The sequence below is a fragment of the Salmo salar genome, unplaced genomic scaffold, assembly GCF_905237065.1.
Source record: "Salmo salar unplaced genomic scaffold, Ssal_v3.1, whole genome shotgun sequence".
Classification (NCBI taxonomy): domain Eukaryota; kingdom Metazoa; phylum Chordata; class Actinopteri; order Salmoniformes; family Salmonidae; genus Salmo; species Salmo salar.
In genome coordinates, this window is record NW_025547481.1 from 17,532 (window position 1) to 44,480 (window position 26,949).

General features: G+C 46.5%; 1 protein-coding gene across 1 annotated transcript in view; it reads left to right on the top strand.

The window, feature by feature from the left end:
• LOC106576631 (cullin-associated NEDD8-dissociated protein 1) overlaps positions 1-23,911 on the top strand; it is a gene marked incomplete at its 5' end in the record, with an annotated part of 37,880 nt that extends 13,969 nt beyond the window's left edge. Inside the window, 14 exons of the mRNA XM_045711291.1 lie at positions 2,640-2,781; positions 7,456-7,574; positions 7,747-7,844; positions 8,047-8,309; positions 8,488-8,861; positions 9,940-10,095; positions 11,694-11,789; positions 13,903-14,123; positions 14,261-14,436; positions 14,715-14,810; positions 16,706-16,875; positions 17,312-17,476; positions 18,967-19,074; positions 22,593-23,911. Coding sequence (XP_045567247.1) covers positions 2,640-2,781; positions 7,456-7,574; positions 7,747-7,844; positions 8,047-8,309; positions 8,488-8,861; positions 9,940-10,095; positions 11,694-11,789; positions 13,903-14,123; positions 14,261-14,436; positions 14,715-14,810; positions 16,706-16,875; positions 17,312-17,476; positions 18,967-19,074; positions 22,593-22,817 — 2,409 coding nt within the window. The remainder of the gene's footprint in view (positions 1-2,639; positions 2,782-7,455; positions 7,575-7,746; positions 7,845-8,046; positions 8,310-8,487; positions 8,862-9,939; positions 10,096-11,693; positions 11,790-13,902; positions 14,124-14,260; positions 14,437-14,714; positions 14,811-16,705; positions 16,876-17,311; positions 17,477-18,966; positions 19,075-22,592) is intronic.
• Positions 23,912-26,949: the final 3,038 nt, after the last annotated feature.

Below are 26,949 nucleotides of genomic sequence, written 5' to 3' on the forward strand. Positions count from 1 at the left end.
CTCATTTATGCAACCGCTATGTCAGATTTTAAAATAGCTTTTCGGCAAAAGCACATTTTGCAATATTCTGAGTACATAGCTCAGCCATCACGGCTAGCTAATTTGACACCCGCCAAGTTCGAGGCAACCTAAACTCAGAATTACTATTAGAAAAATTGGATTACCTTTGCTGTTCTTCGTCAGAATGCACTCCCAGGACTGCTACTTCCACAACAAATGTTGTTTTTGTTCCAAATAATCCATAGTTATGTGCAAATACCCCCGTTTTGTTCGTGCGTTCAGGTCACTATCCAAAGGGTAACGTGCGAATGCATTTCGAGACCAAAAATTTCAAAATGTTTCATTACCGTACTTAGAAGCATGTCAAACGCTGTTTAAAATACATTTTTATGGTATTTTTCTCGTAAAATAGCGATAATATTCCAACCGGACAATACTGTATTCATTCAAAGAGGAAAATAAAAAATGGCGAGGTCTCGTGAACGCGCATTTCCATTCCCTTTGTCCTCAGGCAGACCACTGACAAACTGAGTTACTATACTTTGCCCAGAGATAGGAGATGCCCCAATCCGCTTTCTGGCGGCTTTAGAGAGCCAATGGAAGCCTTAGAAAGTGCAACACAACCCCATGGATACTGTAGTTTCGATAGACAAGCAAAAGGACAACTACAAAATCGCAGACAGGCCACTTCTTACTTGGAATTGTCTCAGGTTTTTGCCTGCCATATGAGTTCTGTTATACTCACAGACACCATTCAAACAGTTTTAGATACTTTAGAGTGTTTTCTATCCAAATCTACTAATAATATGCATATTCTCGTTTCTGGGCAAGAGTAGTAACCAGTTTAAATCAGGTACGTTTTTTTATCCAGCCATGAAAATACTGCCCCCTAGCCCAGACAGGTTAATGCATCACACCAATGTAATACTCCTATGTTAATACACACACACACACAGAGGGTAGAGAGAGTTGTATGTCTATTTCTCCTTCCTAGTGGTAGTTCTAGTATGTATTAGTCAGTAGTATGTCTGATATTTCTCCTAGTGGTAGTTGTAGTATGTATTAGTCAGTAGTATGTCTGATATTTCTCCTAGTGGTAGTTGTAGTATGTATTAGTCAGTAGTATGTCTGATATTTCTCCTAGTGGTAGTTCTAGTATGTATTAGTCAGTAGTATGTCTGATATTTCTCCTAGTGGTAGTTCTAGTATGTATTAGTCAGTAGTATGTCTGATATTTCTCCTAGTGGTAGTTCTAGTATGTATTAGTTAGTAGTATGTCTGATATTTCTCCTAGTGGTAGTTGTAGTATGTATTAGTTAGTAGTATGTCTGATATTTCTCCTAGTGGTAGTTGTAGTATGTATTAGTCAGTAGTATGTCTGATATTTCTCCTAGTGGTAGTTCTAGTATGTATTAGTCAGTAGTATGTCTGATATTTCTCCTAGTGGTAGTTGTAGTATGTATTAGTCAGTAGTATGTCTGATATTTCTCCTAGTGGTAGTTCTAGTATGTATTAGTCAGTAGTATGTCTGATATTTCTCCTAGTGGTAGTTGTAGTATGTATTAGTCAGTAGTATGTCTGATATTTCTCCTAGTGGTAGTTCTAGTATGTATTAGTCAGTAGTATGTCTGATATTTCTCCTAGTGGTAGTTGTAGTATGTATTAGTCAGTAGTATGTCTGATATATCTCCTAGTGGTAGTTGTAGTATGTATTAGTCAGTAGTATGTCTGATATTTCTCCTAGTGGTAGTTGTAGTATGTATTAGTCAGTAGTATGTCTGATATTTCTCCTAGTGGTAGTTGTAGTCTGTATTAGTCAGTAGTATGTCTGATATTTCTCCTAGTGGTAGTTGTAGTATGTATTAGTCAGTAGTATATCTGATATTTCTCCTAGTGGTAGTTGTAGTCTGGATTAGTCAGTAGTATGTCTGATATTTCTCCTAGTGGTAGTTGTAGTATGTATTAGTCAGTAGTATGTCTGATATTTCTCCTAGTGGTAGTTGTAGTATGTATTAGTCAGTAGTATGTCTGATATTTCTCCTAGTGGTAGTTGTAGTATGTATTAGTCAGTAGTATGTCTGATATTTCTCCTAGTGGTAGTTGTAGTATGTATTAGTCAGTAGTATGTCTGATATTTCTCCTAGTGGTAGTTGTAGTATGTATTAGTCAGTAGTATGTCTGATATTTCTCCTAGTGGTAGTATGTATTAGTCAGTAGTATGTCTGATATTTCTCCTAGTGGTAGTATGTATTAGTCAGTAGTATGTCTGATATTTCTCCTAGTGGTAGTATGTATTAGTCAGTAGTATGTCTGATATTTCTCCTAGTTGTAGTATGTATTAGTCAGTAGTATGTCTGATATTTCTCCTAGTGGTAGTTCTAGTATGTATTAGTCAGTAGTATGTCTGATATTTCTCCTAGTGGTAGTTCTAGTATGTATTAGTCAGTAGTATGTCTGATATTTCTCCTAGTGGTAGTTCTAGTATGTATTAGTTAGTAGTATGTCTGATATTTCTCCTAGTGGTAGTTCTAGTATGTATTAGTCAGTAGTATGTCTGATATATCTCCTAGTGGTAGTTCTAGTATGTATTAGTCAGTAGTATGTCTGATATTTCTCCCTCCCGCCGGGTGCTGCTGCAGGTGCCAATGATCGTTAAGGCCCTGCATAAGCAGATGAAGGAGAAAAGTGTCAAGACACGGCAGTGCTGCTTCAACATGCTGACGGAGCTGGTCAACGTGCTGCCTGGGGCCCTCACACTACATATCCCTGTCCTCGTACCAGGTAGGTTACTACCCTACCCTCACACTACATATCCCTGTCCTCGTACCAGGTAGGTTACTACCCTACCCTCACACTACATATCCCTGTCCTCGTACCAGGTAGGTTACTACCCTACCCTCACACTACATATCCCTGTCCTCGTACCAGGTAGGTTACTACCCTACCCTCACACTACATATCCCTGTCCTCGTACCAGGTAGGTTACTACCCTACCCTCACACTACATATCCCTGTCCTCGTACCAGGTAGGTTACTACCCTACCCTCACACTACATATCCCTGTCCTCGTACCAGGTAGGTTACTACCCTACCCTCACACTACATATCCCTGTCCTCGTACCAGGTAGGTTACTACCCTACCCTCACACTACATATCCCTGTCCTCGTACCAGTTATGTACAATATAACTTGCACTCAGTGGGCAGTTTATTAGCTACACTACCCCGTTCAGAAAACATGTTTTGCTTCTACAGACAGTGAGTCGTGTGGCTGTGGCTTGCTATATAAAGCAGGCAGACAGGCATCAAGGCATTCAGTTACTGTTCCATTAGAATGGGTAACCTAAGGTGTGACGGTTCCACTATCTCAGAAACGGCCTCCTGGAATTTTGACGCACGACAGTGTCTAGGGTTTACAGAGAATGGTGTGACAAACAAAACACGTCCAGTCAGCAGCAGTGCTGTGGGTGAAAACAGCTCGTTGATGAGAGAGGTTGAAGGAGAATGGAAAGAATGGTGCAAGCTAACAGGTGGAACACAAACAGGCAAATAACGGCTCAGCACAGCGTCTCGGAACTCACAACTCGTGGGTCCTTGTCACGGATTGGCTATTGTAGCAGACGACCACCCTGGGTTCCTATCAGCTAAAAACAAGAAGAAGATGCTCCAGTGGGCAGGCCATCACCAACACTGGGTTCCTATCAGCTAAAAACAAGAAGAAGTGGCTCCAGTGGGCAGGCCATCACCAACACTGGGTTCCTATCAGCTAAAAACAAGAAGAAGATGCTCCAGTGGGCAGGCCATCACCAACACTGGGTTCCTATTAGCTAAAAACAAGAAGAAGATGCTCCAGTGGGCAGGCCATCACCAACACTGGGTTCCTATCAGCTAAAAACAAGAAGAAGATGCTCCAGTGGGCAGGCCATCACCAACACTGGGTTCCTATCAGCTAAAAACAAGAAGAAGATGCTCCAGTGGGCAGGCCATCACCAACACTGGGTTCCTATCAGCTAAAAACAAGAAGAAGATGCTCCAGTGGGCAGGCCATCACCAACACTGGGTTCCTATCAGCTAAAAACAAGAAGAAGAGGCTCCAGTGGGCAGGCCATCACCAACACTGGGTTCCTATCAGCTAAAAACAAGAAGAAGATGCTCCAGTGGGCAGGCCATCACCAACACTGGGTTCCTATCAGCTAAAAACAAGAAGAAGTGGCTCCAGTGGGCAGGCCATCACCAACACTGGGTTCCTATCAGCTAAAAACAAGAAGAAGATGCTCCAGTGGGCAGGCCATGACCAACACTGGGTTCCTACCAGCTAAAAACAAGAAGAAGTGGCTCCAGTGGGCAGGCCATCACCAACACTGGGTTCCTATCAGCTAAAAACAAGAAGAAGTGGCTCCAGTGGGCAGGCCATCACCAACACTGGGTTCCTATCAGCTAAAAACAAGAAGAAGTGGCTCCAGTGGGCAGGCCATCACCAACACTGGGTTCCTATCAGCTAAAAACAAGAAGAAGATGCTCCAGTGGGCAGGCCATCACCAACACTGGGTTCCTATCAGCTAAAAACAAGGAGAAGCAGCTCCAGTGGGCAGGCCATCACCAACACTGGGTTCCTATCAGCTAAAAACAAGGAGAAGTGGCTCCAGTGGGCAGGCCATCACCAACACTGGGTTCCTATCAGCTAAAAACAAGAAGAAGATGCTCCAGTGGGCAGGCCATCACCAACACTGGGTTCCTATCAGCTAAAAACAAGAAGAAGATGCTCCAGTGGGCAGGCCATCACCAACACTGGGTTCCTATCAGCTAAAAACAAGAAGAAGATGCTCCAGTGGCCAGGCCATCACCAACACTGGGTTCCTATCAGCTAAAAACAAGAAGAAGATGCTCCAGTGGGCAGGCCATCACCAACACTGGGTTCCTATCAGCTAAAAACAAGAAGAAGATGCTCCAGTGGGCAGGCCATCACCAACACTGGGTTCCTATCAGCTAAAAACAAGAAGAAGTGGCTCCAGTGGGCAGGCCATCACCAACACTGGGTTCCTATCAGCTAAAAACAAGAAGAAGATGCTCCAGTGGGCAGGCCATCACCAACACTGGGTTCCTACCAGCTAAAAACAAGGAGAAGATGCTCCAGTGGGCAGGCCATCACCAACACTGGACAACTGAGGAGTAGGAAAACATTGCCTTGTCCGACAAATCTCCTGGTCCGACAAATCCTTACATAAGTCAGGATTTGGCATAAGCAGCAAGAGTCCATGGTCCCATCCTGCCTGGTGTGAACGGTACAGGCTGGTGACGGTGGTATAATGGTGTGGGGAATGTTTTCCCGTCACACGTTCAGTCACTTGATACCAATTTCAGCAATGTTTCAGTGCCCTGAAGAATTCAGGCTGTTCTGGAGGCAATGGGGGGGGGTCTGACCCGGTACTACATGGGTGTACCGAATGTGAATCTGAAATTTGTCCCCCAGACACACACACACACACACACACACACACACACACACACACACACACACACACACACACACACGAGAGGCTGGAAGCAGCGTTGGATCAGCTACAGAGCTACATTTCCCCTGGAGCATCCCTTGCTCAAGGGCACAATGGCAGTAGTTGGCACCCCGAGATTCTGATCTCACTCCTGCCAGACTTTTACCCCGGGCTAGCCTGGGCTCTCACCCAACATCTCTGTGCCGGTCCCAGGAACAAGGCTCCCGCCCTGGGCACGTTCTTCAGCCTCATCCATCTGGTCTGGAGGTCACTCTCTCTGACGGAGGCTGACTGACTTATGAAACTATGACATTAAATGCCTTTCACGTTTTAGTGGAATGAGAGTTATTGAGTTGACAGGAAAGATGCTGAAGTAGAAAATGAATTATTTGACCTAGTCAACGTGTTACCCTAGAGGAATGGATGGATTGGTACTTTTGCATGTTGTTATTGCAGGTTGCAGCCATAGTGTCTCCTTTCCCTTTAGGCAAATACAAGTGATTTTATTAGGGCTTGTTCAGAGTTAAATGGCATACCTCGAAAGGCAACAGAGAAGGTTTAATATCTTGTTCTGTCCTTTCTAAATGACTTTGGGGTGAAACCAGTTTTTCTAGTTTCCCCAATATGCTCCTCCAAACTCCATTCTACAGTACCACTGCACTGCTTCAGTACCCCACCGCTGATACAATGGGATTATTTAGGATACATTACAATGAGAAGCTATCTGGTTATTTTGTGTTTTCCACCAGGGGAGTGGAGGATCTGAAAGAAGGCTGATCATCAGCCTTGTTGTATTGACTCTTACTGTAAACCTTCCTGTGGTCGTATTGACTCGTACTGTAAACCTTCCTGTGGTCGCATTGACTCGTACTGTAAACCTTCCTGTGGTCGTATTGACTCGTACTGGAAACCTTCCTGTGGTCGCATTGACTCGTACTGGAAACCTTCCTGTGGTCGCATTGACTCGTACTGGAAACCTTCCTGTGGTCGCATTGACTCGTACTGTAAACCTTCCTGTGGTCGTATTGACTCGTACTGTAAACCTTCCTGTGGTCGTATTGACTCGTACTGTAAACCTTCCTGTGGTCGCATTGACTCGTACTGTAAACCTTCCTGTGGTCGTATTGACTCGTACTGGAAACCTTCCTGTGGTCGTATTGACTCGTACTGGAAACCTTCCTGTGGTCGCATTGACTCGTACTGGAAACCTTCCTGTGGTCGTATTGACTCGTACTGGAAACCTTCCTGTGGTCGCATTGACTCGTACTGGAAACCTTCCTGTGGTCGCATTGACTCGTACTGGAAACCTTCCTGTGGTCGTATTGACTCGTACTGGAAACCTTCCTGTGGTCGTATTGACTCGTACTGGAAACCTTCCTGTGGTCGCATTGACTCGTACTGGAAACCTTCCTGTGGTCGCATTGACTCGTACTGGAAACCTTCCTGTGGTCGCATTGACTCGTACTGGAAACCTTCCTGTGGTCGCATTGACTCGTACTGGAAACCTTCCTGTGGTCGCATTGACTCGTACTGGAAACCTTCCTGTGGTCGCATTGACTCGTACTGGAAACCTTCCTGTGGTCGCATTGACTCGTACTGGAAACCTTCCTGTGGTCGCATTGACTCGTACTGGAAACCTTCCTGTGGTCGCATTGACTCGTACTGGAAACCTTATATTTTTAGTAATTAAGCTCTCTGTTTCCCTCATTTTTATTTTCTGTTCCCTGAAACACGTGTCAGGTTTCTGACCTCACCAGCACCGCTTCTCTCAGCTGTTTCTCTTCTTTCCTTTTAATATTCTAATTCATTGGGCCGGTTTCCCAGACACACATTCCACCCAGTCCTGGACTGAAAAGCACTTTCAATGGAGGAACTATTCTAGGAATAGACTTAATCTGTGTCCGGGAAACCCTCCCTAAATGTTCATATTGACTAAACTAACCTAATCTCCTCTCTCCCAACAGGAATCATCTTCTCTCTCAACGACAAGTCCAGCTCGTCCAACCTGAAGATCGATGCCCTGTCCTGTCTGTATGTGGTCCTATGTAACCACCAGCCTCAAGTCTTCCACCCCCATGTCCAGGTTGGATAATAGGACTGATGTTGATGATATCATGGATTATCAGTGCTTTTAAAATAGTCTCAGAAATCTCACTGACTGGTCCATTCACCATTTTTTTAAATGTATCTGTAAAATGTCTTGTCAATTGTGAAGTGACACTTGAATGAACTTGTCTAACCTTTGACCTCCACAGGCCCTGGTGCCGCCCGTGGTGGCGTGTGTAGGAGACCCCTTCTATAAAATCACCTCTGAGGCCCTGCTGGTCAGCCAACAGCTGGTCAAGGTCATCAGGTAAGGTTATCTGGTCTATTCTAATACACCTGTATTGATGTGTTCTCTTGTTTAGTAGAATAACTACCTGGTTTACCAGAGGTAACTTCAGGTGAGTGTTGCTGTTCTTTTCATTCCGTCTGTACGTTTTTTGTTTTAATCTGCTGCAACCTCGTGACACGGTTTGGGAAAATGAAGCTTTTGTCAATGTGAAACCTCTCAGACCTCTGGACCAGCCGGAGAGAGACACCTTCGATGCTTCTCCCTACATCACGGACCTCTTCACCTGCACCATCAAACGCCTCAAGGCTGCCGACATCGACCAGGAAGTGAAAGAGAGGGCCATTTCCTGTATGGGTCAGATCATCTGTAACCTAGGAGACAGCCTGGGGGACGACCTCCCTGGGACGCTGCACATCTTCCTGGAGCGCCTGAAGAATGAGATTACCAGACTGACGACGGTCAAGGCCCTCACGCTCATCGCAGGTTGGGAGGGGATGATGTTGGAGTCCATACGGCCAATTTTCAGAATCTGTTGATGAGGGCAGATTTTTTTAAATGGCTTAACAAGTTGTTACTAATAAATCAGTTTCCCTGCTAGATAAGAGAGAGTGTGTGTGTGTGTGTATATTATTTTCATACTTGCTATCATCCCTAATCACAGGCTCCACGCTGAAGATCGACCTTCGACCTATCCTTGACGAGGCAGTGCCCATCCTGGCGTCGTTTCTGCGTAAGAACCAGCGGGCGCTGAAACTGAGCACCCTGGCAGCGCTGGACATCCTGGTGAAGAACTACAGCGACAGCGTGACTCCGGCCATGATCGACGCGGTGCTGGCCGAACTGCCTCCGCTGATCAGCGAGAGCGACATGCATGTGTCTCAGATGGTCATCAGCTTCCTGACCACCCTGGCCCGGGTCCACCCTCTCTCCCTGGCTAAGATCGGGGGGTCATCCATCCTCTCAGAGCTCATCTCTCTGGTCAGGTCTCCTCTGCTGCAGGGAGGGGCCCTCAGTGCCATGCTAGAGTTCTTCCAGGTACGCATGGTTACCAGTTCCAGTTTCAACAGATAAGGGAATGCTATCTAAATGTCTAGGACAGCGGGTGGGTGAGTTCAATTGAGGTACTGTGTTGTAAAATAGTTTGTGAACCGCTTGTAAAATCCGCTAATAGATGATCAGGTGTTTCGGGCCTACTTTGTCCCTAATAGATGATCAGGGAGTTAGGGCCTACTTTGTCCCTAATAGATGATCAGGGAGTTAGGGCCTACTTTGTCCCTAATAGATGATCAGGGAGTTAGGGCCTACTTTGTCCCTATAGATGATCAGGTAGTTAGGGCCTACTTTGTCCCTAATAGATGATCAGGTGTTTTGGGCCTACTTTGTCCCTAATAGATGATCAGGTGTTTCGGGCCTACTTTGTCCCTAATAGATGATCAGGTAGTTAGGGCCTACTTTGTCCCTAATAGATGATCAGGGAGTTAGGGCCTACTTTGTCCCTAATAGATGATCAGGTAGTTAGGGCCTACTTTGTCCCTAATAGATGATCAGGGAGTTAGGGCCTACTTTGTCCCTATAGATGATCAGGTAGTTAGGGCCTACTTTGTCCCTAATAGATGATCAGGTGTTTCGGGCCTACTTTGTCCCTAATAGATGATCAGGTGTTTCGGGCCTACTTTGTCCCTAATAGATGATCAGGTAGTTAGGGCCTACTTTGTCCCTAATAGATGATCAGGGAGTTAGGGCCTACTTTGTCCCTAATAGATGATCAGGGAGTTAGGGCCTACTTTGTCCCTAATAGATGATCAGGGAGTTAGGGCCTACTTTGTCCCTAATAGATGATCAGGTAGTTAGGGCCTACTTTGTCCCTAATAGATGATCAGGGAGTTAGGGCCTACTTTGTCCCTAATAGAAGATGTTCTATAGATGTTCAACTTCATATCTAGAAGTGTCACTGCTCAATGTTAATTTATTAAACACCCCTCTCTGACCCAGCAGTATTGTAGCACTCAGTAAATTGTATTCTGTTCTTCTATATTCAGGCTCTGGTGGGTACAGGGACATCCTCTCTGGGTTAGGGTTGTATTAAAAGCTGTATTATTGTGTCCTCTCCCAGGCTCTGGTGGGTACAGGGACATCCTCTCTGGGTTACATGGACCTGCTCCGTATGCTGACCGGTCCAGTCTACGCCCAGAGTGCTGCTCTGACACACAAACAGTCCTACTACTCTATCGCTAAATGTGTGGCCGCCCTGACCCGCGCCTGTCCTGATGTGGGTTCACTGTTCTACTGACCTTTAGACATACTTCCTGTGTTATGTTTGTATTCATGTTCTCCTGGAGGACTTTAAGATCTCCTTCCTGTGTTCTGTTATCCTGGAGGACTTTCAGACCTCCTTCCCGTGTTCTCCTGGAGGACTTTCAGACCTCCTTCCTATGTTCTGTTATCCTGGAGGACTTTTAGATGCCCTTCCTGTGTTCTGTTCTCCTGGAGGACTTTCAGACCTCCTTCCCGTGTTCTCCTGGAGGACTTTCAGACCTCCTTCCTATGTTCTGTTATCCTGGAGGACTTTTAGATGCCCTTCCTGTGTTCTCCTGGAGGACTTTCAGACCTCCTTCCTGTGTTCTGTTATCCTGGAGGACTTTCAGACCTCCTTCCTGTGTTCTGTTCTCCTGGAGGACTTTCAGACCTCCTTCCCGTGTTCTGTTCTCCTGGAGGACTTTCAGACCTCCTTCCTGTGTTCTGTTCTCCTGGAGGACTTTCAGACCTCCTTCCCGTGTTCTGTTCTCCTGGAGGACTTTCAGACCTCCTTCCTGTGTTCTGTTCTCCTGGAGGACTTTCAGACCTCCTTCCTGTGTTCTGTTCTCCTGGAGGACTTTTAGATGCCCTTCCCGTGTTCTGTTCTCCTGGAGGACTTTCAGACCTCCTTCCTGTGTTCTGTTCTCCTGGAGGACTTTCAGACCTCCTTCCTGTGTTCTGTTATCCTGGAGGACTTTTAGATGTCCTTCCTGTGTTCTCCTGGAGGACTTTCAGACCTCCTTCCTGTGTTCTGTTCTCCTGGAGGACTTTTAGATGTCCTTCCTGTGTTCTCCTGGAGGACTTTCAGACCTCCTTCCTGTGTTCTGTTCTCCTGGAGGACTTTCAGACCTCCTTCCCGTGTTCTGTTCTCCTGGAGGACTTTCAGACCTCCTTCCTGTGTTCTGTTCTCCTGGAGGACTTTCAGACCTCCTTCCCGTGTTCTGTTCTCCTGGAGGACTTTCAGACCTCCTTCCTGTGTTCTGTTCTCCTGGAGGACTTTCAGACCTCCTTCCTGTGTTCTGTTATCCTGGAGGACTTTTAGATGTCCTTCCTGTGTTCTGTTCTCCTGGAGGACTTTCAGACCTCCTTCCTGTGTTCTGTTCTCCTGGAGGACTTTCAGACCTCCTTCCTGTGTTCTGTTCTCCTGGAGGACTTTCAGACCTCCTTCCTGTGTTCTGTTCTCCTGGAGGACTTTCAGACCTCCTTCCCGTGTTCTGTTCTCCTGGAGGACTTTCAGACCTCCTTCCTGTGTTCTGTTCTCCTGGAGGACTTTCAGACCTCCTTCCTGTGTTCTGTTCTCCTGGAGGACTTTTAGATGTCCTTCCTGTGTTCTCCTGGAGGACTTTCAGACCTCCTTCCTGTGTTCTGTTCTCCTGGAGGACTTTTATTGTCTATTTTGTTTTGGTGTTTTTTTCAATCTCAGATTTTTGGTTTGACTATTTCCTCTTTTGTTTCTTTGTTTGTTCATTATCTTAACAGAATGTTTTATAATGTGATCACTAGGGGTGGGGTGCCCTAAAGGCTTTTTCCGTATTTAATGCATTTGAAATAAAGTTTGGTTTGTATTTGTAGGAGGGTCCTGCCGTGGTCGGCCAGTTCATCCAGGATGTGAAGAACTCTCGGTCGACAGACTCCATCAGGCTGCTGGCCCTGCTGTCACTGGGAGAGGTGGGTCACCCTTTGAAATACAACTATTCAAATAAACAGAAGGTGTGTGTGCATGTCCAAGTCATTTTATAGTTGTGGGCCTCCCGAGTGGCGCAGTGGTCTAAGGCACTGCATCGCAGTGCTAGCTGTGTCACTAGAGATTCTGGGTTCGAGTCCAGGCTCTGTCGCAGCCGGCCGAGACCGGGAGACCCATGGGGCGGAGCACAATTGGCCCAGCGTTGTCTGGGTTAGGGGAGGGTTTGGCTGGCAGGGATGTCCTTGTCCCATCGCGCACTAGCGACTCCTGTGGCAGGCCGGGCACAGTGCACGCTGACAAGGTGGCCAGGTGTACGGTGTTTCCTCCAACACATTGGTACAGCTGGCTTCCGGGTTAAGTGGGCATTGTGTCAAGAAGCAGTGCGGCTTGGTTGGGTTGTGTTTCAGAGGATGCACGGCTCTCGACCTTCACCTCTCCTGAGTCCGTACGGGAGTTGCAGCGAAGAGACAAGACTGTAACTACCAATTGGATACCATGAAATTGGGGAGAAAAAGGGGTACAAAAATTGTAGTTTTATTGCTGCTGGTAGTGGTTTTACTGGTAGTGGGACTAATAGGGGTTTTACTGGTAGTGGGACTAATAGGGGTTTTGCTGGTAGTGGGACTAATAGGGGTTTTGCTGGGAGTGGGACTAATAGGGGTTTTACTGGTAGTGGGACTAATAGGGGTTTTACTGGTAGTGGGACTAATAGGGGTTTTACTGGTAGTGGGACTAATAGGGGTTTTGCTGGTAGTGGGACTAACAGGGGTTTTGCTGGTAGTGGGACTAACAGGGGTTTTGCTGGTAGTGGGACTAACAGGGGTTTTGCTGGTAGTGGGACTAACAGGGGTTTTGCTGGTAGTGGGACTAACAGGGGTTTTGCTGGTAGTGGGACTAACAGGGGTTTTGCTGGTAGTGGGACTAACAGGGGTTTTGCTGGTAGTGGGACTAATAGGGGTTTTGCTGGTAGTTGGACTAATAGGGGTTTTGCTGGTAGTGGGACTAACAGGGGTTTTGCTGGTAGTGGGACTAACAGTGGTTTTGCTGGTAGTGGGACTAACAGTGGTTTTGCTGGTAGTGGGACTAACAGGGGTTTTGCTGGTAGTGGGACTAACAGGGGTTTTGCTGGTAGTGGGACTAACAGGGGTTTTGCTGGTAGTGGGACTAACAGGGGTTTTGCTGGTAGTGGGACTAACAGGGGTTTTGCTGGTAGTGGGACTAACAGGGGTTTTGCTGGTAGTGGGACTAACAGGGGTTTTGCTGGTAGTGGGACTAACAGGGGTTTTGCTGGTAGTGGGACTACAGGGGTTTTGCTGGTAGTGGGCAGTAACAGGGGTTTTGCTGGTAGTTGGACTAATAGGGGTTTTGCTGGTAGTGGGACTAACAGGGGTTTTGCTGGTAGTGGGACTAACAGTGGTTTTGCTGGTAGTGGGACTAACAGTGGTTTTGCTGGTAGTGGGACTAACAGTGGTTTTGCTGGTAGTGGGACTAACAGTGGTTTTGCTGGTAGTGGGACTAACAGTGGTTTTGCTGGTAGTGGGACTAATAGGGGTTTTGCTGGTAGTGGGACTAATAGGGGTTTTTGCTGGTAGTGGGACTAGTAGGGGTTTTGCTGGTAGTGGGACTAATAGGGATTTTGCTGGTAGTGGGCTAGTATCTGATGTCGTGGGCTAGTATCTGATGTCGTGGGCTAGTATCTGATGTCGTGGGCTAGTATCTGATGTCGTGGGCTAGTATCTGATGTCGTGGGCTAGTATCTGATGTCGTGGGCTAGTGTCTGATGTCGTGGGCTAGTGTCTGATGTCGTGGGCTAGTGTCTGATGTCGTGGGCTAGTGTCTGATGTCGTGGGCTAGTGTCTGATGTCGTGGGCTAGTGTCTGATGTCGTGGGCTAGTATCTGATGTCGTGGGCTAGTATCTCGATGTCGTAGGCTAGTATCTGATGTCGTGGGCTAGTATCTGATGTCGTGGGCTAGTATCTGATGTCGTGGGCTAGTATCTGATGTCGTGGGCTAGTATCTGATGTCGTGGGCTAGTATCAGATGTCGTGGGCTAGTATCAGTAGTGAGGGAATCATTAATATCTGTCTCTGTGGTAGGTGGGACACCACGTAGACCTGAGCGGCCAACCAGAGCTCAAGACGGTCATCCTGGACGCCTTCTCTTCCTCCTCTGAAGAGGTCAAGTCTGCCGCATCGTACGCCCTAGGATCCATCGCCGTGGGCAACCTGCCGGAATACCTGCCCTTCGTTCTGGGGGAGATCTCAGGACAGCCCAAGAGGCAGTATCTGCTGCTACACTCGCTCAAAGAGATCATCAGGTAGGATAGTCCAGCGGTTAGAGAGGTGGAACCCGAAAGGTTGCTGGTTCAAGTCCCGGGTCGGGTGACTGAACTGGCTAATTGCGGGTTGCTGTTTTCACCTTGTAACCAAATAGTATCTGTTCTGTTCTCTCCAGCTCGGCGTCTGTGACGGGTCTGAAACCTTACGTAGAGGGCGTATGGACCCTGCTGTTGAAGCACTGTGAGTGTGCAGAGGAGGGCACCAGGAACGTGGTAGCAGAATGTCTGGGGAAACTCACCCTCATAGACCCAGAAACCCTGCTGCCCAGGCTTAAAGGATACTTGCTCTCAGGTGGGGAACAGGAACACCCTGCAGGTTTTGATTGGCAAGACTTGATTTAAATAAAATAAATACAGTTGGTTCATTGTGCATGATATGAATCATTCATGTAAAGAAATATGACCTGGGTATTAATTTACTCTGCTATTGCAGGTATGTGATGTGAAATATGACCTGGGTATTAATTTACTCTGCTATTGCAGGAATGTGATGTGAAATATGACCTGGGTATTAATTTACTCTGCTATTGCAGGTATGTGATGTGAAATATGAATGTTTTCTGTCTCCAGGATCATCTTACGCCAGAAGCTCAGTGGTGACAGCAGTGAAGTTCACCATCTCAGACCACCCACAGACAATAGACCCTCTCCTGAAAAACTGCATAGGTGTTTTATCTATACTATTTCATCTATCCATAGCTATCTACTGCTAACCTATCCTCTTTGTGACTAATGCTATGGTATCTATCGGTATTTATATCAGGCAGACTGGTATGGTTTCTAATGACAAACTGACCCTTGCCCCCAGCACAGACTATTACAGCATAAATACAGCGCATTCAGAAAGTTTTCAGACCCCTTGACTTTTTCCACATTTTGTTACGTTACAGACTTATTCTAAAATTGATTAAATTGTAGTTTTTCCCCCCTCATCAATCTACACACAATACCCCATAATGACAAAGCAAAAACAGGTTTTTAGGCATTTTTACAAATGTATACAAAATAAAAACCGGCAATATTACATTTACATAAGTATTCAGACCCTTCACTCAGTACTTTGTTGAAGCACCTTTGGCAGCAATTATAGCCTCGAGTCTTCTTGGGTATGACGCTACAAGCTTGGCACACCTGTATTTGGGGAGTTTCTCCCATTCTTCTCTGCAGATCCTCTCAAGCTCTGTCAGGTTGGATGGGGAGCGTCGCTGCACAGCTATTTTCAGGTCTCCAGAGATGTTTCGATCGGGTTCAAGTCCGGGCTCTGGCTGGGCCAATCAAGGACATTCAGACACTTGTCCTGAAGCCACTCCTGCGTTGTCTTGGCTGTGTGGTTAGGGTCATTGTCCTGTTGGAAGGTGAACCTTCGCCCCAGTCTGAGGTCCTAAGTACTCTGAAGCAGGTTTTCATCAAGGATCTCTTTACTTTGCTCCGCTCATCTTTGCCTCGATCCTGACTAGTCTCCCAGGCCCTGCTGCTGAAAACCATCCCCACAGCATGATGCTGCCAACACCATGCTTCACCCTAGGGATAGTGCCAGGTTTCCTCCAGATGTGACGCTTGACATTCAGGCCATAGAGTTCAATCTTGGTTTAATCAGACCAGAGAATCTTGTTTCTCATGGTCTGAGAGACCTTTAGGGGCCTTTTGGCAAACTCCAACCAGCCTGTCATGTGCCTTTTTACTAAGGAGTGGTTTCCATCTGGCCACTCTACCATAAAGGCCTGATTGGTGGAGCGCTGCAGAGATTGTTGTCCTTCTGGAAGGCTCTCCCATCTCCACAGAGGAACTCTGGAGTTCTGTCAGAGTGATCATCGGGTTCTTGATCACCTCCCTGACCAGGGCCCTTCTCCCCCTGATTGTTCAGTTTGTCCGGGCGGCCAGCTCTAGGAAGAGTCTTGGTGGTTCCAAACTTCTTCCATTTAAGAATGATGGAGAATGCTGCAGAAATCGTACCCTTTCCCAGATCTGTGCCTCGACACTCCTGTCTCAGAGCTCTACGGACAATTCCATCGACCTCATGGCTTGGTTTTTGCTCTATCAAATGTTGGACCTTATAAAGACAGGCGTGTGCCTGTCCAATCAATTGAATTGACCACAGGTGAACTCCAATCAAGTTGTAGAAACATCTCAAGGATGATCAATGGAAACAGGATGCACCTGAGCGCAATTTTGAGTCTTATAGTAAAGGGTCTCAATACTTATGTAAATAAGGTATTTCTGTTTTTTATTTGTAATAAATTAGCTAAAATTTGTAAACCTGTTTTCGCTTTGTCATTATGGGGTATTGTGTATAGATTGATAAGAGAAAACATTTATTTCATCCATTTTAGAATAACGCTGTAACGTAACAAAATGTGGAAAAGGGGAAGGGGTCTGAATACTTTCATTATTCACTGTACTGGAGACTGAGACTGTTTTTACTGAGACAGACTGAGGAAATATAGACTAGAGATGTGTATATGTCTATTGACTAGAGGAGCTTTTCATTTGACTTGTCATATATTGATGTTAATTGTATATGTGAAAGGTTCATGATGACTGACTGTTGTTCTGTATTCCAGGTGACTTCTTGAAGACGTTGGAGGACCCGGACCTGAACGTGCGGCGGGTTGCCCTGGTAACCTTCAACTCAGCAGCCCATAATAAGCCCTCTCTCATCAGAGACTTACTGGATACGGTCCTGCCACACCTCTACAACGAGACCAAAGTCCGCAAGGAACTCATCAGAGAGGTACAGGATAAACCAAGCTGATTTCCCTCTCCTTTTCTGCTTGTGTTCACACGTTCTGTCATTCTTCATCTACTCTTCCCTTGTTTTCTGTTATCCCTAGTTTGACATGTCATTCATTGGTGCTTCACCTCCTTTTTCCTTCCTTCCTTCCTTCCTTCCTTCCTTCCTTCCTTCCTTCCTTCCTTCCTTCCTTCCTTCCTTCCTTCCTTCCTTCCTTCCTTCCTTCCTTCCTTCCTACCTTTGTCTGTTATCCTCCTTTCATTCTTCATTCACTCACATCTTCCTTTCTTGTTTTTTTTAAGGTTTTAAGTTTTATTGACAAAGGATTTACTTGCAATTGTTGTCCTCTGTAGTCGTTCTACCTCCATTTTTAGTTGAGTTACTTTAGATAAGAGGGTCGTCTAAATGACGTCAGGGTTTTTGTCTTCTCCCCCAGGTTGAGATGGGTCCCTTTAAACACACAGTGGATGATGGTCTGGACATCAGGAAGGCAGCGTTTGAGTGCATGTACACACTCCTGGACAGCTGTCTAGACAGACTAGACATCTTTGAGTTCCTCAACCACGTAGAAGACGGACTCAAGGATCATTATGACATCAAGGTATTCTGAACAACTTCCTGACAGGACTCCGTTACAGGACCATTGTTGACCTACTCATGAATATGAACAATAGCCTGCCTGGAGAGAGAGAAAGGTAGTCTGTATGAAGATCAGACAACAGGAGAGAGAGAGAGGTAGTCTGTATGAAGATCAGACAACAGGAGAGAGAGAGAGGTAGTCTGTATGAAGATCAGACAACAGGAGAGAGAGACAGGTAGTCTGTATGAAGATCAGACAACAGGAGAGAGAGAGAGAGAGAGGTAGTCTGTATGAAGATCAGACAACAGGAAGAGAGAGAGAGAGAGGTAGTCTGTATGAAGATCAGACAACAGGAGAGAGAGAGAGGTAGTCTGTATGAAGATCAGACAACAGGAGAGAGAGAGAGGTAGTCTGTATGAAGATCAGACAACAGGAGAGAGAGAGAGAGAGAGGTAGTCTGTATGAAGATCAGACAACAGGAGAGAGAGAGAGAGAGAGGTAGTCTGTATGAAGATCAGACAACAGGAGAGAGAGAGAGAGGTAGTCTGTATGAAGATCAGACAACAGGAGAGAGAGAGGTAGTCTGTATGAAGATCAGACAACACGAGAGAGAGAGAGAGAGAGGTAGTCTGTATGAAGATCAGACAACAGGAGAGAGAGAGAGGTAGTCTGTATGAAGATCAGACAACAGGAGAGAGAGAGAGAGAGGTAGTCTGTATGAAGATCAGACAACAGAGAGAGAGAGAAAGGTAGTCTGTATGAAGATCAGACAACAGGAGAGAGAGAGAGAGGTAGTCTGTATGAAGATCAGACAACAGGAGAGAGAGAGAGAGGTAGTCTGTATGAAGATCAGACAACAAGAGAGAGAGAGGTAGTCTGTATGAAGATCAGACAACAGGAGAGAGAGAGAGAGGTAGTCTGTATGAAGATCAGACAACACGAGAGAGAGAGAGAGAGAGAGAGGTAGTCTGTATGAAGATCAGACAACAGGAGAGAGAGAGAGGTAGTCTGTATGAAGATCAGACAACAGGAGAGAGAGAGAGAGAGGTAGTCTGTATGAAGATCAGACAACAGGAGAGAGAGAAAGGTAGTCTGTATGAAGATCAGACAACAGGAGAGAAAGAGAGGTAGTTGTATGAAGATCAGACAACAGGAGAGAGAGAGAGAGGTAGTCTGTATGAAGATCAGACAACAGGAGAGAGAGACAGGTAGTCTGTATGAAGATCAGACAACAGGAGAGAGAGAGAGAGGTAGTCTGTATGAAGATCAGACAACAGGAGAGAGAGAGGTAGTCTGTATGAAGATCAGAAAACAGGAGAGAGAGAGAGGTAGTCTGTATGAAGATCAGACAACAGGAGAGAGAGAGGTAGTCTGTATGAAGATCAGACAACAGGAGAAAGAGAGGTAGTCTGTATGATTTAAAGGCCAGACTGCATAATGCATCATAGTATTGAGGAGGAGTGTTGGTTTCTGGAGCTGGAGGATAATGGGGATGTTGTTTATCTGATCAGATGCTGACGTTCCTGATGCTGGCTAGACTCTCCACTCTGTGTCCCAGTGCTGTGCTACAGAGGCTGGACAGGCTGGTTGAGCCGCTACGTGCCACCTGCACCACCAAGGTGAGACCAGACACACTGTCCCTGGTATAGTACCATTCACACTGTCCCTGGTATAGGACCATTCACACTGTCCCTGGTATAGGACCATTCACACTGTCCCTGGTATAGGACCATTCACACTGTCCCTGGTATAGTACCATTCACACTGTCCCTGGTATAGTACCATTCACACTGTCCCTGGTATAGGACCATTCACACTGTCCCTGGTATAGTACCATTCACACTGTCCCTGGTATAGTACCATTCACACTGTCCCTGGTATAGGACCATTCACACTGTCCCTGGTATAGTACCATTCACACTGTCCCTGGTATAGGACCATTCACACTGTCCCTGGTATAGTACCATTCACACTGTCCCTGGTATAGTACCATTCACACTGTCCCTGGTATAGTACCATTCACACTGTCCCTGGTATAGGACCATTCACACTGTCCCTGGTATAGTACCATTCACACTGTCCCTGGTATAGTACCATTCACACTGTCCCTGGTATAGTACCATTCACACTGTCCCTGGTATAGTACCATTCACACTGTCCCTGGTATAGTACCATTCACACTGTCCCTGGTATAGGACCATTCACACTGTCCCTGGTATAGTACCATTCACACTGTCCCTGGTATAGGACCATTCACACTGTCCCTGGTATAGGACCATTCACACTGTCCCTGGTATAGGACCATTCACACTGTCCCTGGTATAGGACCATTCACACTGTCCCTGGTATAGGACCATTCACACTGTCCCTGGTATAGGACCATTCACACTGTCCCTGGTATAGGACCATTCACACTGTCCCTGGTATAGGACCATTCACACTGTCCCTGGTATAGGACCATTCACACTGTCCCTGGTATAGGACCATTCACACTGTCCCTGGTATAGTACCATTCACACTGTCCCTGGTATAGGACCATTCACACTGTCCCTGGTATAGTACCATTCACACTGTCCCTGGTATAGTACCATTCACACTGTCCCTGGTATAGTACCATTCACACTGTCCCTGGTATAGTACCATTCACACTGTCCCTGGTATAGTACCATTCACACTGTCCCTGGTATAGTACCATTCACACTGTCCCTGGTATAGTACCATTCACACTGTCCCTGGTATAGTACCATTCACACTGTCCCTGGTATAGTACCATTCACACTGTCCCTGGTATAGGACCATTCACACTGTCCCTGGTATAGGACCATTCACACTGTCCCTGGTATAGGACCATTCACACTGTCCCTGGTATAGGACCATTCACACTGTCCCTGGTATAGGACCATTCACACTGTCCCTGGTATAGGACCATTCACACTGTCCCTGGTATAGGACCATTCACACTGTCCCTGGTATAGGACCATTCACACTGTCCCTGGTATAGGACCATTCACACTGTCCCTGGTATAGGACCATTCACACTGTCCCTGGTATAGGACCATTCACACTGTCCCTGGTATAGGACCATTCACACTGTCCCTGGTATAGGACCATTCACACTGTCCCTGGTATAGGACCATTCACACTGTCCCTGGTATAGGACCATTCACACTGTCCCTGGTATAGGACCATTCACACTGTCCCTGGTATAGGACCATTCACACTGTCCCTGGTATAGGACCATTCACACTGTCCCTGGTATAGGACCATTCACACTGTCCCTGGTATAGGACCATTCACACTGTCCCTGGTATAGGACCATTCACACTGTCCCTGGTATAGGACCATTCACACTGTCCCTGGTATAGGACCATTCACACTGTCCCTGGTATAGGACCATTCACACTGTCCCTGGTATAGGACCATTCACACTGTCCCTGGTATAGGACCATTCACACTGTCCCTGGTATAGGACCATTCACACTGTCCCTGGTATAGGACCATTCACACTGTCCCTGGTATAGGACCATTCACACTGTCCCTGGTATAGGACCATTCACACTGTCCCTGGTATAGGACCATTCACACTGTCCCTGGTATAGGACCATTCACACTGTCCCTGGTATAGGACCATTCACACTGTCCCTGGTATAGGACCATTCACACTGTCCCTGGTATAGGACCATTCACACTGTCCCTGGTATAGGACCATTCACAGAGACCAGACACAACGCTGTCCCTGGTATAGGACCATTCACACTGTCCCTGGTATAGGACCATTCACACTGTCCCTGGTATAGTACCATTCACACTGTCCCTGGTATAGTACCATTCACACTGTCCCTGGTATAGTACCATTCACACTGTCCCTGGTATAGTACCATTCACACTGTCCCTGGTATAGTACCATTCACACTGTCCCTGGTATAGTACCATTCACACTGTCCCTGGTATAGTACCATTCACACTGTCCCTGGTATAGTACCATTCACACTGTCCCTGGTATAGGACCATTCACACTGTCCCTGGTATAGGACCATTCACACTGTCCCTGGTATAGGACCATTCACACTGTCCCTGGTATAGGACCATTCACACTGTCCCTGGTATAGGACCATTCACACTGTCCCTGGTATAGGACCATTCACACTGTCCCTGGTATAGGACCATTCACACTGTCCCTGGTATAGGACCATTCACACTGTCCCTGGTATAGGACCATTCACACTGTCCCTGGTATAGGACCATTCACACTGTCCCTGGTATAGGACCATTCACACTGTCCCTGGTATAGGACCATTCACACTGTCCCTGGTATAGGACCATTCACACTGTCCCTGGTATAGGACCATTCACACTGTCCCTGGTATAGGACCATTCACACTGTCCCTGGTATAGGACCATTCACACTGTCCCTGGTATAGGACCATTCACACTGTCCCTGGTATAGGACCATTCACACTGTCCCTGGTATAGGACCATTCACACTGTCCCTGGTATAGGACCATTCACACTGTCCCTGGTATAGGACCATTCACACTGTCCCTGGTATAGGACCATTCACACTGTCCCTGGTATAGGACCATTCACACTGTCCCTGGTATAGGACCATTCACACTGTCCCTGGTATAGGACCATTCACACTGTCCCTGGGGACCAGACACAAGCTGTCCCTGGTATAGGACCAGACACAACGCTGTCCCTGGTATAGTACCATTCACACTGTCCCTGGTATAGGACCATTCACACTGTCCCTGGTATAGGACCATTCACACTGTCCCTGGTATAGGACCATTCACACTGTCCCTGGTATAGTACCATTCACAACGCTGTCCCTGGTATAGTACCATTCACACTGTCCCTGGTATAGTACCATTCACAGAGACCAGACACAACGCTGTCCCTGGTATAGGACCATTCACAGAGACCAGACAGAATAGGTCAATATACTGTTTCCAGACATCCCATGCAGATGGCTTTATCAATATTTAATTTTGTCTGAAGTTAATTTGCCATGGAAATGTACCTCTGACTGTCAATAGCCTCCTTTGTTTTCACTGGGTGGCGTGATAAGAGTCCCATCTCTCTCCATCAACCACATACAGTATGTCAACCCTACTTTCTCTCTCGCTCCCCCCAGGTGAAGGCCAACTCAGTGAAGCAGGAGTTTGAGAAGCAGGATGAGTTGAAGCGTTCAGCCATGCGGGCGGTGGTCGCCCTCCTCACCATCCCCGAGGCAGAGAAGAGTCCCCTGATGAGTGAGTTCCAGTCCCAGATCTCCTCCAACCCCGAGCTGGCTGCCATCTTTGAAAGCATCCAGAGGGACTCGTCCTCCGCTAACATGGAGTCCATGGACACCAGCTAAACTATGACTCTCCCACAATTCCCCTCTTCTTCCTTTCATTCCCAAAACAACATGATGCCGCAACAACAAAAAATACCTGGGGGGACCCTTTTATCAATCGTTCCATGATGCATTGCACTGAATCAGCAACAGTTATAGGAGAAAAGAAAAATAATTGAACTTTAAAACAACAAAAAAATGTTAAATGTAAAAAAATACAAGTAAAAGGAAGGTTCGCTTTTAAGCTCATCACATTTCTCATTTAATTTTTTCTAAAGAAAACACAAAATAAATCCGTTTTTGGTTTGTTCCATCGTTCCTTTTTTTTTTGGTTGGGTTTTCTAATAATTCCTGAATTCGACAGGTACCTCCATGCAGATTTTGGATGCTGCTTCAGAGTGACTGTTTTTGCTGAGATGATGACATATGAACTGACTTAAATGGAAACGGACTGACTGCCTACAGCTTAACTCTACGAACGATGGGATATATATATATATATACATACACACTGCTCCTAACATACAAGACAGGAGACTTGACTAACATGGGATCTACAGGGGTTAAATCAATAAAATGATAGCATATTGAGTTTAATGGTTTCTGGACCATCACTTTGAGTTTTTGTTACCATGTTTCTTATCAGATTGGGTTGAATTGAATGGGGGGAGGGTTTATTTTTGGTTTTTGTAAGAATTGAATGTCCATCTCTTTTATTATCGTTTTTTTTGTTTGTCTTGTCGGCTGTTGGTTAGGACAAAGGTTTGGGGGAAGGGATTCAAGCAATCAGAAGAGGTGATGTTTAAGACTGTTCATAAATCTTCTATTAAAGAGGTGTGAGAGACATGTTCAGGACAGGGTGTTCTGTTGAATAAGTGGATAAATATTTACAATATTTTTGCCCTAATTTTAATTTGTACATGTCTCTTGCATCGACTAGTGGTAGTGTGCAGACGGTATTTGACCTTTGACTCCATTAGCATGTTCAAAACAACCCAATAAGGGAAGGAACGTGTCTTCTACAAGGCAGCACGTACCTTGGTGAAAGCCCAGCATTAGGAACAGGCATCTGTATATGGACAGAAGTACATTTTGTGAATAAAAGAGTGAACTGATTTTTTTTTTAGCCTCAGATCCAGGATCATCAAATTGTATTGGTCACATGTCCCTAATACAACGATGTAGACAGTGAAATGCTTACTGACAGGCCTCGTTATGTATTCCTTGGTATAGTCTCTACCCTCAGCTGATGTAGAGAGGTTATGAGTAAACACAAAGTTAAAACAGCCAATAACCTGGACCTGATGTTACTGCTCCCTTCCTTATCCTGTCAGGCTGGGTCACAAATGGCTTCCTATTCCCTATATAGTGCATTGCTTTTGAGTGGGAAGAAACGTTAACCTTTTTCAGGACGCTCTCTTATCTGTTTCAACAAAATGACCATCAGTCTGATGTCCCCCACTGAGAGGCAGTCCTTCCGTCAGTCTGATGTCCCCCACTGAGAGGCAGTCCTTCCGTCAGTCTGATGTCCCCCACTGAGAGGCAGTCCTTCCGTCAGTCTGATGTCCCCCACTGAGAGGCAGTCCTTCCGTCAGTCTGATGTCCCCCACTGAGAGGCAGTCCTTCCATCAGTCTGATGTCCCCCACTGAGAGGCAGTCCTTCCGTCAGTCTGATGTCCCCCACTGAGAGGCAGTCCTTCCGTCAGTCTGATGTCCCCCACTGAGAGGCAGTCCTTCCGTCAGTCTGATGTCCCCCACTGAGAGGCAGTCCTTCCGTCAGTCTGATGTCCCCCACTGAGAGGCAGTCCTTCCGTCAGTCTGATGTCCCCCACTGAGAGGCAGTCCTTCCGTCAGTCTGATGTCCCCCACTGAGAGGCAGTCCTTCCGTCAGTCTGATGTCCCCCACTGAGAGGCAGTCCTTCCGTCAGTCTGATGTCCCCCACTGAGAGGCAGTCCTTCCGTCAGTCTGATGTCCCCCACTGAGAGGCAGTCCTTCCGTCAGTCTGATGTCCCCCACTGAGAGGCAGTCCTTCCGTCAGTCTGATGTCCCCCACTGAGAGGCAGTCCTTCCGTCAGTCTGATGTCCCCCACTGAGAGGCAGTCCTTCCGTCAGTCTGATGTCCCCCACTGAGAGACAGTCCTTCCGTCTGTCTGATGTCCCCCACTGAGAGGCAGTCCTTCCGTCAGGCTGATGTCCCCCACTGAGAGGCAGTCCTTCCGTCAGTCTGATGTCCCCCACTGAGAGGCAGTCCTTCCGTCAGTCTGATGTCCCCCACTGAGAGGCAGTCCTTCCGTCAGTCTGATGTCCCCCACTGAGAGGCAGTCCTTCCGTCAGTCTGATGTCCCCCACTGAGAGGCAGTCCTTCCGTCAGTCTGATGTCCCCCACTGAGAGGCAGTCCTTCCGTCAGTCTGATGTCCCCCACTGAGAGGCAGTCCTTCCGTCAGTCTGATGTCCCCCACTGAGAGGCAGTCCTTCCGTCAGTCTGATGTCCCCCACTGAGAGGCAGTCCTTCCGTCAGTCTGATGTCCCCCACTGAGAGGCAGTCCTTCCGTCAGTCTGATGTCCCCCACTGAGAGGCAGTCCTTCCGTCAGTCTGATGTCCCCCACTGAGAGGCAGTCCTTCCGTCAGTCTGATGTCCCCCACTGAGAGGCAGTCCTTCCGTCAGTCTGATGTCCCCCACTGAGAGGCAGTCCTTCCGTCAGTCTGATGTCCCCCACTGAGAGGCAGTCCTTCCGTCAGTCTGATGTCCCCCACTGAGAGGCAGTCCTTCCGTCAGTCTGATGTCCCCCACTGAGAGGCAGTCCTTCCGTCAGTCTGATGTCCCCCACTGAGAGGCAGTCCTTCCTGAAGGAACTGAGAAATGGAACCTTAACAGTATGGATTTGGACGTAGCTGCTGTTGACTTGAGCTTCATGTGCAGGAGTATAGCTTATACACTGACTACAGGTTTATATGTATAGATATATAACTATAGGTTTATATGTATAGATATATAAAGCTATAGGTTTATATGTATAGATACAGTTGAAGTGGGAAGTTTACATACACCTTAGCCAAATACATTTAAACTCAGTTTTTCACAATTCCTGACATTTAATCCTAGTAAATATTCCCTGTTTCAGGTCAGTTAGGATCAACACTTCATTTTAAGAATGTGAAATGTCAGAATAATAGAGAATTATTTCTTTCAGCTTTTATTTCTTTCATCACATTCCCAGTGGGTCAGAAGTTTACATACACTCAATTAGTATTTGGTAGCATTGCCTTTAAATTGTTTAAGTTGGGTCAAATGTTTTGGGTAGCCTTCCACAAGCTTCCTACAATAAGTTGGGTGAATTTTGGCCCATTCCTCCTGACAGAGCTGGTGTAATGGAGTCAGGTTTGTAGGCCTCATTGCTCGCATACACTTTTTCAGTTCTGCCCACAAATTTTCTATAGGATTGAGTGATGGCCACTCCAATACCTTGATTTTTCTGTCCGTAAAGCCATTTTTCCACAACTTTGGAAGTATGCTTGGGGTCATTGTCCATTTGCGACCAAGCTTTAAATTCTTGACTGATGTCTTGAGATGTTGCTTCAATATATCCACATAATTTTCCTTCTCATGATGCCATCTATTTTGTGAAGTGCACCAGTACCTCCTGCAGCAAAGCACCCCCACAATATGATGCTGCCACCCCCGTGTTTCACGGTTGGGATGGTGTTCTTCGGCTTGCTAGCCTCCCCCTTTTTCTTCCAAACATAACGATGGTCATTATGGCCAAACGGTTCCATTTTTGTTTCATCAGACCAGAGGACATTTCTCCAAAAAGTACAATCTTTGTCCCCATGTGCAGTTGCAAACCGTAGTCTGGCTTTTTTATGGCAGTTTTGGAGCAGTGGCTTCTTCCTTGCTGAGCGGCCTTTCAGGTTATGTCGATATAGGACTTGTTTTACTGTGGGTATAGATACTTTTGTACCCGTTTCCTCCAGCATCTTCACAAGGTCCATTGCTGTTGTTCTGGGATTGATTTGCACTTTTCGCACCAAAGTACGTTCATCTCTAGGAGACAGAACACGTCTCCTTCCTGAGCGGTATGACGGCTGCGTGGTCCCATGGTGTTTATACTTGCATACTATTGTTTGTACAGATTAACGTGGTACCTTCAGG